This window comes from Salvelinus fontinalis, chromosome 7, assembly GCF_029448725.1.
Source record: "Salvelinus fontinalis isolate EN_2023a chromosome 7, ASM2944872v1, whole genome shotgun sequence".
Classification (NCBI taxonomy): domain Eukaryota; kingdom Metazoa; phylum Chordata; class Actinopteri; order Salmoniformes; family Salmonidae; genus Salvelinus; species Salvelinus fontinalis.
Window position 1 is genome coordinate 30,267,115 of NC_074671.1, and position 12,032 is coordinate 30,279,146.

Here is a 12,032-nt window from a genome sequence, read left to right on the forward strand (position 1 = left end):
GGTGTGGGGGCAGAAGCTGTTAAGAAGCCTTTTGGACCTAGACTTGGCGCTCTGGTACCACTTGCCGTGCGGTAGCAGAGAGAACAGTCTATGACTTGGGTGGCTGGAGTCTTTGACAATTTTTAGGGCCTTCCTCTGACACCACCTGGTATAGAGGTCCTGGATGGCAGGAAGCTTGGCCCCAGTGATATACTGGGCCGTACGCACCACCCTCTGTAGTGCCTTGTGGTCGGAGGCCGAGCAGTTGCCATACAAGGCAGTGATGCAATCAGTCAGGATGCTCTCGATGGTGCAGCTGTAGAACCTTTTGAGGATCTGAGGACCCATGCCAAATCTTTTCAGTCTCCTGAGGGGAATAGGCTTTGTCATGCCCTCTTTACAACTCTCTTAGTGTGTTTGGACCATGATAGTTTGTTGGTGATGTGGACACCAAGGAACTTGAAGCTCTCAACCTGCTCCACTATAGCCCAGTCAATAAGAATGGTGGCATGCTCAGTCCTCCTTTTCCTGTAGTCCACAATTACCTCTATTACAACAGGGTTACATTATTGTTGATATCATGTTTTGTTATCTTACATGGCACTCTTTAGGTGACATTTTGTTAACCTTCGGGAGGAGAAAACAACTGAAGCATTTGGCGTGTTGTTTTGTCCTTCCTGAAGGGTGTGCTACTGCTGGGAAGATAACTCCCATTAAAGACTGAAAGTTGTGAGGCTTAGTGGCCACCTCAGGGTGGGTGGCTTCCTCTGCTGTTTCTCCACAGGAAAAAGGCGGACAGCCATAGTACTGTAGTCTCCGAGAATGCCTTCCCTGGAAGAATGAGCTAGGAGGCCTTGAGCTATAGGCTTTGGCGATTTGGGCATTTAATCTTGGTGGGGCAAACTCACCCCAATTTTATTTTATGCTTGCCAGCAAAGCCACTACAAAACACAACACTAAACAATTCATATATTGAACTATAACGGTGATAAACGGTGCCCACAAACCAAACGGTGCCCACAAACCTTTAGAGCCTACATAAAGCTGTCCCAACAGCAGAGACCCAACAGCAGTCCCCACACCTTACCACTGCTACACCGGGCTATCAGCGGAGCCTTGTCTGGCAGCGAAACAGTTTATTCAGCCTAATTTACCACCTTTTAAAAAACATAGCTGATATGGGTGACTTGCTTAAACAAAAGTGGTTTCTACTGACAATTGAGAAGTACAAACTATGGCATAAGGGGATGACAAGCGGATAAGAGGCTGTAAGGTTCTGTATTTATTTTCTTAGTCAACCTTGTGTTCTGTTTCTTTGTGTTCTTGAACGTAGCCCTGTCTTTCATTTTTGTTCATTGATTTCACCTGTGTTAGTTACTTACCTGGTCTCCTCAGCTCCTTATTTAGTTCAGTTCATTCTGTTTATGCCTGTTGCGGCCGATGCTGGAAGAACTGGACCAAAGCGCAGTGTGGTGAGCGTACATAATCCTTTTATTTAGAAAAATGACGCCAACAAAACAACAAACGAAGAAAACAACCGTGAAGCTTACAGGGCTAAGTGCCACTAACAAAAGTCAACTTCCCACACTGAAAGGAGGGAAAGGGCTACCTAAGTATGGTTCCCAAACAGAGACAACGATAGACAGCTGTCCCTTATTGAGAACCATACCCGGCCAAAACATAGAAATAAAGAAACATAGAAAACAAAACATAGAATGCCCACCCCAAATCACACCCTGACCAAACCAAATAGAGACATAAAAAGGCTCTCTAAGGTCAGGGCGTGACAATGCCTTTGTGGTATTGTTCGTTTCGACTCTACTAAGCCTTTTCCTAGCTCGTTTGTGAGAACCTGTTATAGCCTTCAGTCCTAGTTTGGATTCACCTGCCTGTTTGCCTACCTGTGTATGACCATTGCCTGTGACCAAGACTCCTGCCTTCTGTGAAGGCAAAATAAACACCTGCCGCGCTCTGCGTGTGACTCTACACCTTTTTCTCAGAGTATTCATTAGAGGCAATCTGTACTTTTGGTTAAGACATTAATGAGCACACTAGGACAGACGTAGTCAATACAACTATTTGTTCAGCACTTTTGAAATGTACAGCAACAGAATTCAGAACATGTGCCATTCTTACAGCATTCTCCCTGTACACCAAGTCATAGCTCTAGGATAAATAAAGGGGACATATAAGCATACAATGAAAGTTCTTGCAGTATTCAATGATGACATTTCTCTAAAAAAGGTTATTGGCTACATGTGCACCACCAAGTCAGAACAGTAGTCAAAGTTATAATGGGGAAAAGGGACCAAATTATTAGGGTGAGGCACATGGGCTACTAACAGCGTACTACACAACATACACTTAGTACTTTCTTAGCTACAATATACATATTTCCTTTGCATATTACAATACCTTTTTAGACTCACCTTGCTGTGCTTACTTCAACAGGAAGGAGGCGCGACGGTCCTTCGTTTGCAAATGTTGTCATCAGTCTGGCATTCTCTGGATTTATGGTGCTTTCAAAACAACTTGGAACTTGATCTTTAGGTCGGAGTGCTGAAAAGAGGCTTGAGTTCCCGACTTGGAATTCCGAGTTTAATCCCAGTCGGCGCTAAAAGAAAATTCCAGTGTTCCCAGTTGTCTTGAACTCACTGAAGTCTGAGATTTCCCAGTTCTGAGTTTCCAGTTGTTTTGAAAGCGGCAGAAGTCATGCTGGATTGACAGCATGGCCAATGCTGAATGTTGGTCCTTTTAAGCTTGGAAAAGAGACCCTTAAACCCAGACTTGGACCACACATCCACTACACTGAATAGCAGGACAGTGATTGCTTTGCAATGCTTGCTGTTAGCCACTGATTCCTTTCTAACCACTCATTGTTGAATTTGCATTTTCCAACTTCTTGTGTAATGTTTATGGCCAACGAGCACCAATATGTTTTATCTATAATTTCTCTTCATCATTTCTCTTCACATGACAAGGATTTGGCAGTGAATTGTCGACTTGATTCATGATGACTGCTAGCTAAGATTTTGAAAGTATGTTGACTTGATCAGTCCAATCAAAGCGTGTGTGTGTGTGTATCGTGATTTGACGTCATTTTATCTGTGTCCAATGACCTTGATCCTTCTTGGATGGGCACTTCCAATATAACTATGGCAGCACCCAAGGGGCTTGAATTTTCGAGCTCTCCCTGTAGATTTTGCGATGATGTAGTGTCCCCACGAGTTAGCGAACACTGAGCCAATCATGGCACAACTAGAGAACGTTACCAACCCCTACGCTTCGTATTTTCCGCTGGCTGCCCAATGACCACAGAAAGCACTGAGCTAGGCTGAAACACCTGCATTTTGGAGCTGCCTTACTCAAGAAAGCAAAAAAGAGACCATGTTCGTATGCGGCTTTATTAACTCAATTATATATAGATTTTTTTACATCGTTTGCAAACTGATGTGACACATATTAATAGCAAAATAACATGCAAAACATGCACAAAAAAGCATGACACCTTTTATTTTTGGGGGCTAAACATGTGGGTCTCAGAACGGGTCACTACTGGCTATAGGTACCCAGTCCCAGATAGGCCCCAAGAGGAGGCACATTACTCAGGCTTGTCCCTAGCCTAAGCGAGCTCAAGTTGCCCAGGCCTGCCCATGCCCGGCACAGGCGGCGGACACTGCAGCTCCGTCGCATAATCACCGATGACATACATGGAGTAGTTTTCCAGATTGGTTTTCCTGTTTCTCCAGCTGCGAGTCGGCAAACAGTACAGGAAGAATAACAGAGGTTGCAGCCAGGCTCCCAGAAAGTGGCATTTATAAACAGAGCATAAATAAAAGTTGAAAGGCGCACTGCTCTACTCCTGAGAGCCTAAGAGAGAGGGGGAAGTGAGGCCACGTCCTCCCTGTTAACACCCACTGCCTCAAAACAGCAGGCAGCCTAGCGCTTAAGCACGTTTGCGCAGTGACTGAAAAGTTGCTGGTTCAAATCCCTGAGCTGACTAGGTGGGGAAAAAATCTGTCAATATGCCCTTAAGCAGGGCACTTCTCCAAAATTGCTCCTGTCAGTCTGGATAAAAGCGTCTGCCAAATGACACAAATGTAAAAGCCCTGCTTACTTTGCTATACCACCTTCAAATGCTTCCAAAAACATTCTGTGACCCCCCCCACCCCCCCACCCCACCCCCCCGATGTCCTCCAGGTGACATTTTTATAATTACAGTAAAAGGCCATGTCAATCCACACACCTTACAATAAGATACCACAAATCAACATATAGGCTATGTGAAATAACAACATCAATCTCATGGGTGTGTACTCAGGTGCCAGTGAACTTTATGTGGTGGCCCTCTTTGCTCTGTCAGGTCAGGTGGCTATCCTGTAGGTAGAAGATATGGGCTATTGTCATACAGTGGTGCTCCGGTCAGCATTGTGACTGCAGCTGAGAACTAGCTACCCTGCTGAGAGGCTGGGGCTGTATCACTCGGGCTTACCTTGCTAAGCCAATTACTACAGGTGTTAAAGTCCTCGTGTCAATACAAGCTAACAGGTGCCCACCGTTGAGGGGGAACAGCAGGATGGAGAGCGTGTGAGGATGAAGGTGTGAGGGGATGGCCAGATTGTGCCCCCCATGAGACATGCTGTTGGAATTGCTACTGGAATTCTCATCGTACGGAGATGTCAGGCAGTGACACACACGGGCGCACGCACACACACACACACACACACACACACACACACACACACACACACACACACACACACACACACACACACACACACACACACACACACACACACACACACACACACACACACACACACACACACACACACGCACACAGGTATTGTTCACGTCCCTGACCTTCACACATTGCTAACAGATTCCTTTACCTTCGAGAATAGGTCGTCCAGAGAAGGCACATTCCACAGACACATCAAAGACCGTTGAAGAAGAACTGTGAACGACACAACTTAAATTGCATAGGAGCTTGTTATTGGGATTTAGAGTTTAAACTGTAGCGGAAGGGTGTGCTTTGTTTTAGGGTCCACTATTGACCTGATATTTATTTACAAACAACATGATAACAGCTTCATTATTATTAGCTAATCAATACCTTTTTTATTCCTTGGAGATTCTAGGCTACCTGGGGCTACCTGGGGCCTAGTGGTTAGAGCATTGGACTAGTAACCGAAAGGTTGCAAGATCAAATCCCCGAGCTGACAAGGTAAAAATCTGTTGTTCTGTTGTTCCCCTGAACAAGGCAGTTAACCCACTGTTCCTAGGCTGTCATTGAAAATAAGAATTTGTTCTTAACTGACTATGCTAAGTTAAATAAAGGTAAAAAATAGGTAGCACTAAGCACCATTTGCTAAGCACAATTCAGTAAATATCAAATCATTACCAATTGTTAAATACATATGAATAACATGTATTAATCATTATAATGTATTACAGTTGTAAAGCACATATAGGTTATATATTGAAGTTATAACTTAATAGTGACCTAGAATTATTTTGTTTATGAAGGGATGTCCCGGGTGCATTGAGGTATGGAGAAAGCACAGGGAATCTTTTCCTGTGACGTGTGGACACGGCAACACGCCATCTGGAAGGCACATCAAATCAGTCTCATCAAATCATCAAAACACAACTGCACAAACAGTCAAACACTCACATGCATACTCCTACTCTGAGTCATAGTGCACTGTGAGACATTCAGGAAGCGCTCTGACGTCATTTCCAGAGGACGTAGTGCACTAGTGTAGAGTAGTGGGCCTGGTGCTAAATAAACAAACTCCAGATGATCACTGTGAGGGTAGCTCCTGTGAGTTACTCATCGTTAGTTACTCATCGACCTTACACTGATCTAAGTGTCCAGGGCCCAGTTTAAAAAAAAAGATATTTAAGCTGTCAGTTTGGATTAAATAGAATAAATAGAACGGGAGTCCCCATTCAAGTCAAGGATTTGTCTGTTCTATTCATTCTATTGCTATGCATTTAATCCTGAGGAAAAATCCAAACAGATAACTTTTGAAAAACTGGGCCCAAGTGATCATTTACAAAAGTATAACTCAACAGATTTTTTTTGGTCAAACATACACAAATACAAATAGCATGCACGCATGTGCTCACAAACACACGTACGTACGCACGTACGCACGCACGCACACACAGTACATACGACTACACATACATTGAGGGTTGTGTGTGTAATCAGTTCCTATGTGTGTTTGTTGACAGTCTCTGGGCTCAGGGGCCTCTAATAGAGTATTGTATCTTCCCAGCAGGTCACAGGGGCCACACCCAGATGCCCCATTCTATTTAGTCTATCTGTCAGACTAAAACCCTATTACTGTAATCAGCTGTCTGGTTCTCTGGTGGTGTTTCCAAGTTCCCAGGTCTCTGTCTGGGTCCCTGAGTCCAGAGGCACTTACTCCACTCCACAGAAGGACCCCCACTGTGTTCCCCGTGGAGACCAAAGGTCCCCACTCCCCATCACCTCTCCCTTCTCTCATCTCCCACCTCCATTCTCCTCTCTCCCTTCTCTTCTCCCACCTGCCTTCTCCTCTCTCCATTCTTCCCCTCTCATCTCTACCTTCTCCTCATCCCTCTCCATTGTCCCCGGAGACAGAGGCCAATGCCAGGTTCCTACCCAAACTAGTCAATTATAGCCTGTGTCTGTGTAAAGACCTGTGAGATTAACAGGTGAAATCCCTTTGAAACTGTGGGACTGAGACTGCCCCGATGAGGTTATTGTAATCTGATTGGCCCAATTAGAGCTTGATTGGAGTCGCCCCAGAGAGACTCATAATTAACTGTTCTGCCATCAGATTTTTATCAGAGACAGATATTTGATTAATGAATTGGTTTTAAATGGTGATGGTTTTATAGGTTTTCATCTCAAGCACGCTGTACACCTACAGCGGATGGTGGCCATTTTAAGCTTGAGTCAGACACACATTCATTCCCCTGCCTATTTATTTTGATTAATTAATGAATGCATTTCATCATTTTCCATGCTCTTTATGTGGTCCATTCCAGTGGCACGTCTATCAAACAGACTTTCTACTACATTATATAAAGAAACACAGTCAGTTTCTAGTTAAGAAGCCATTGAGTGTCTTACTTCATACTGTTTCCTGTTTGAGTTTCCTTCTCGTCCACAGACAGAGGAGACATTCCTGAAGGAGAATTCACGGATGAGCACTATCAGTAGAGAGCAGCCCTGGATTTACCCCAAATGCACCCTGTGCCTAGAACAGGAAATCATTGATGACCTTCATGTTTGAGTTGAAAGAAGAAAATCTCCAATTATAGCTGTTAAAATCTGAAGAATGCCCTCTGTAAGCAAATACCGACCTATTTTTAGGTTGAATGTAAACCCAACCTATTTATAAGATCAATATTCTACATACCGAATTCTAATATTTATAGATGTAATCTCTGTGAAACTGTTTTAGTCCTAGGAATGTCTCCTTAGGACCTGTAACATAGTTGACATATCAGTCTCCAGATTCCATAAATTCTTCCCAACTGATAACTGAATGGATTTCTAAGACATTCCACCTTGAAAGTATACACATTTCCTGAGTATAATGTAAATATGCAATATTATGCTAAACTACATTTAGATCACTTCAATTTATATTTATCCCCTGTCTCGGCACAATAGCGCAAAACGATAGATAATTCACGTAACAATTTCTACTTCACAAGTAGATTCACTCATTATAAATCTAAGGAATTAAATGAATTGTTTCCACTTGCCCTACTGGTGTCCTCAGCTGTTTACTGTTGATCATAGGAATCCTTTCACTGCTATTGTTGACACTGTCTTTGTTTGTCCTTCAGGAAATCCCTGAAACTGAATATTAATTGTTGCTAAGAGACCAAATTACAACAGAAAACACACTTGAGGAAATTATTATGAGTTTAGAGAGAGAGAGAGAGAGAGAGAGAGAGAGAGAGAGAGAGAGAGAGAGAGAGAGAGAGAGAGAGAGAGAGAGAGAGATATCAAGCGTTATCCTGTTTATTGAGTAGTTGTTGTAAACTACATGACCAAAAGTATGTGGACACCTGCTCATTGAACATTTAATTCCAAGATTATGGGCATTAATATGGAGTTGGTCCACCCTTTACTGCTATAACAGCCTCCACTCTTCTGGGAAGGCTTTCCACTAGATGTTGGAACATTGCTGCAGGGATTTCCCTTCACTGGAAGATGCCCCTTCACTGGAACTGAGGGGCCTAGGCCGAACAATGAAAAACAGCCCCAGACCGTTATGCCTCCTCCACCAAACTTTACAGTTGGCACTATGCATTCGGCAAGTAGCGTTCTCCTGGCATCCACCAAACCCAAATTCGTCCGTCGGACTGCCAGATGGTAAAGCGTGATTCATCACTTCAGAGAACGTGTTCCCACTGCTCCAGAGTCCAATGGTGGCGAGCTTTACACCACTCCAGCTGACACTTGGCATTGTGCATGCTGGTCTTAGGCTTGTGTGCTGCTGCTCAGCCATGGAAACCCATTTCATGAAGCTCCGATGAACAGTTCTTGAGCGGTCGTTGCTTCCAGAGGCCGTTTGGAACTCGGTAGTGAGTTTTGAAATTGAGGACAGATTTTTTTCTTTCAGCACTCGGCGGTCCATGTGAGCTTGTGTGGCATACAACGTTGCGGCTGAGCCGTTGTTGCTCCTAGACGTTTCCACTTCACAGTAACAGCACTTGCAGTTGACCGAGGCAGCTCTAGCAGGATAGAAATTTGACGAACAGACTTGTTGGAAAGGTGGCATCCTACAGTGTGACGGTGCCACATTTAAAGTCACTGAGCTCTTCAGTAAGGCCATTCTACTGCCAATGTTTGTCTATGGAGATATGACTGTGTGCTAGATTTTATACACCTGTCAGTAACGGGTGTGGCTGAAATAGCCGAATCCACTCATTTGTATATATTTGTATATTAGTGTATTTATGTGTGAGAGAGAGTCTCTCAGTCACACATAAACACAGTGTCTGAGCGGTTTTACATGAGTATCATGGGAATGGATCTGACGTCAGATGTCTTCCGTTCATTCAGGTGGCTGTCGGCTGGAGCCTGGAAGTGCTGAGGAGAGCAGCTCTTCAGGCCCCTAATCAGCCCTCTCTCCTTGGGCAGATCTCTCCCTTGGCCTCCATCCTGCACTTCCCCCTTCTCCACAATAATAACCGTCCCTGTCATTATTCAATGTTTCCTCATGTGAACCCTTCATAAAGGATGCTTATGAAAATATGTGTTGGTGAATCTGAGTGGGTTTGGTGGGGAGTGGGAACTTGTGATGTGTTTTAATTTAGCATAAAGCTCTGCCTGTCTGGCCTTTTGCCCTGCCACAATGCTTGACGAGTCAATAGTTTGCACTGGGTTAGCACAGTCAGGTTGGGGCAGAGTGGGATAAACATTTTCATAAATGGATAAACATTTGGCAGCCAGAGGCATACGATTTGGGAGATGTGTAATATTTTTGGCATATTTTTAGAGCCTTTGTGAGATGTTTTAAAATGAAACAGGAAGTTTGGAAGTTTATGCCCCTGGCGCCATTTCCCTCCCAACGCCCGGGGACGAGAAATACACAGGGCTAGAGATAAAACAGTATGTCAACAGCCTGGCTTCTGCCAACGGCTGGACAAGCAATAACCCTGACAGCCTCTCAGTCCACTCCAGTTTGTTGATATAACTAATAAATATTCCAGATCATTTGTAGCCAGTCATCCATCATAATAGAAATTCAAAAGAAACTCATTCTTTATCAATTAATCTGTTGAAATGTTGTATAATTTGGTGCACCACACATTTGAATATGTTAAATGTAGCATTCACATTAGAGTATGTTCTGTTAATAACTACAACAACAGCAAAAAACGTTAAGGTTCTTTTAGATTTATTTATAAGACATATTTGGTTGGGAAACACTCTTTAATCAATAAGAGTACATTTTGACAAAAACAAAACAAACAATATAAATAACAATGCTAAACATGTCATGTTTAAAACGTGTAACGTAATTTCCATACATCTAAATAGTAACAGTAGGTTGGGAAAAAAATATATAATTTCAATAAATACATTTCGGATTTGACATGCTGTGCACGCTAAAGCCTCTCAAGTGTTCAAGCTACCCCACTGGGGACCATTTTACGCCAGTGGCTCAGGCTGGCATGTGGACGGGCCAAAGTACTGTTCGAACTCACTGGGATCCAGATCATAGAGCATGTCCAGCTGAACCTGCTCCAGATAGAACTCCAGAGAGGGTCCAGTAGGGGGGCACAGCTGGGGGCCCGAGGCCCTGAAGTTCCCCTGCTCCCCGTGAGACATAGCACAGGCTGGGTTGGGGGGCCCACACTGCTGCAGCCCATGCTGGGCAGAGTAGTACGGATGAGGCTCTGCTGGGTATTCCTCAGTGTTAGAGTACATTAGAGGCTTATTAGAGAATGTGGCTGCTGGATTTGTGTAAATGAACCTGTCTGGGAAGGTCTCCGTGGGAAGATGGGAAAAGTTTGCCTGGGAGGATTGGTAGGTGGCTGGATATGGGTAGGCTTGCTGCTGATTGGACTGGTTCTGGATGAGGTAGTTGAGGTCATAAGGCACGGTAAAGCCTTTACTGCAGAGGGTGGAGAGAGGGACAGTGGTCTCCACAGGCAGGGGCCCTTTGGGGCCCTTCTTCAGCTGCTTCTTCCTGCGAGGCCGGTACTTGTAGTTGGGATGGTCAACAGTGTGCTGTACTCTCAGGCGCTCTGCCTCCTGCATGTAGGACCGCTTCTCTGCCAGAGACATGGCCTTCCAGGTCTTACCTGCAGCAAAAAAATCATGTTAGTTATCAGTATATAATTGTTGAAATATGAATAGTCTCGTCATAGTTTTAATTTAAATGGGAATTATTTGAATGAAACTTACCGAGAATTTTGCTGAGGTCGGTATTCTCCAGGTCAGGATTGAGTTGGGCTAAGCGTCTGCGTTCCTCCTTGGTCCAGATAATAAAGGCGTTCAGCGGCCTTCTGACCCGCGTCTCTGCGGATGGTTTCGGCTCAGGACTGGCGCAGCTGGAGTCAGAGTTGACCGAGATAGGACTAGTTGGGCCAGAGTTGGGGGACTTCGCCTCGGACATCAGCTCACTCTGGGAAGACTCAACGCAGAACTTGTCGCTTTCAAATATGTCTTTCGTTGGGCACAGTTCGAAATGTGTGGAGATCGGATCAAAGTACATGGTTACTATCTTTTTAACCTTTGAGGTTGCTCTCCTACTCTAGTATTGATGGAGACGGGCTATATGCGCTCCTTCCACCAATGGGAGCCAAGGAGGAGTGGATTTAAGGTGTGAAATCCAGGTGTTTTCGCAAGTCATTGATAGTCCTTGATGCCTCAATCATCAGTCATGAAACCGAAGTTGACATTTAATGTTAAATCAAAAGAATACACGTTAGCCTATTATTTCCCTTTCGACAAAAATGAATTTGTAATATCCCTTTTAAAATGTTTCGTGATAAATGATGTCATGATTGCATCACGACAATCTTGGCAAAGTTGACATAGGCCTAGATGTCTTCACAGGCTGTTAATAAGGTATTCATCGCGGATTTACTTTTTAGGAAGCTGGCAGTTTCCTATTCCTTAAATGAATCGGATGACTATTTTATTCCCCCTTTCCCCTGAAATATCTTTCCGTTTTTTTTATTGAGGCATTACTTTTTCCTGTGTGTGATAAACAAAATTAGATAAATTGGCCATCACTCTAACATTAAAGTTATGTGGCAATACTTTAGTTATTCATTAAAAGACCACGGGCCACGTGCAAATTGCCCTCTCCTCTTATCAGGTCCACTGTCTCTATCAAAGCACATTTTACAGGACGATAACAAACATGATCAAGGTAGCTTTATTCTAAGATTACGGGGCACAAATATTTACCACCAACAAAAGAGGTATATCAACTTTTGAAAAGGCCGCATTACAAGCTCACCTTTGTGTGTGACAGTGTTCTATTTCAAGTCGATTCATCAGTAGGTCTGTAATAAAATAA

General features: G+C 43.8%; 1 protein-coding gene across 1 annotated transcript; it reads right to left on the reverse strand.

The window, feature by feature from the left end:
* Window positions 1–10,150: 10,150 nt before the first annotated feature.
* Window positions 10,151–11,219, reverse strand: sox32 (SRY-box transcription factor 32). The gene is made up of 2 exons (XM_055930399.1): window positions 10,910–11,219; window positions 10,151–10,806 (listed from the first exon to the last, which is right to left on the reverse strand). The coding sequence occupies exons 1-2, from the start codon at window positions 11,217–11,219 to the stop codon at window positions 10,151–10,153; spliced, it is 966 nt and encodes a 321-aa protein (XP_055786374.1).
* Between the last annotated feature and the right edge of the window lie 813 nt (window positions 11,220–12,032).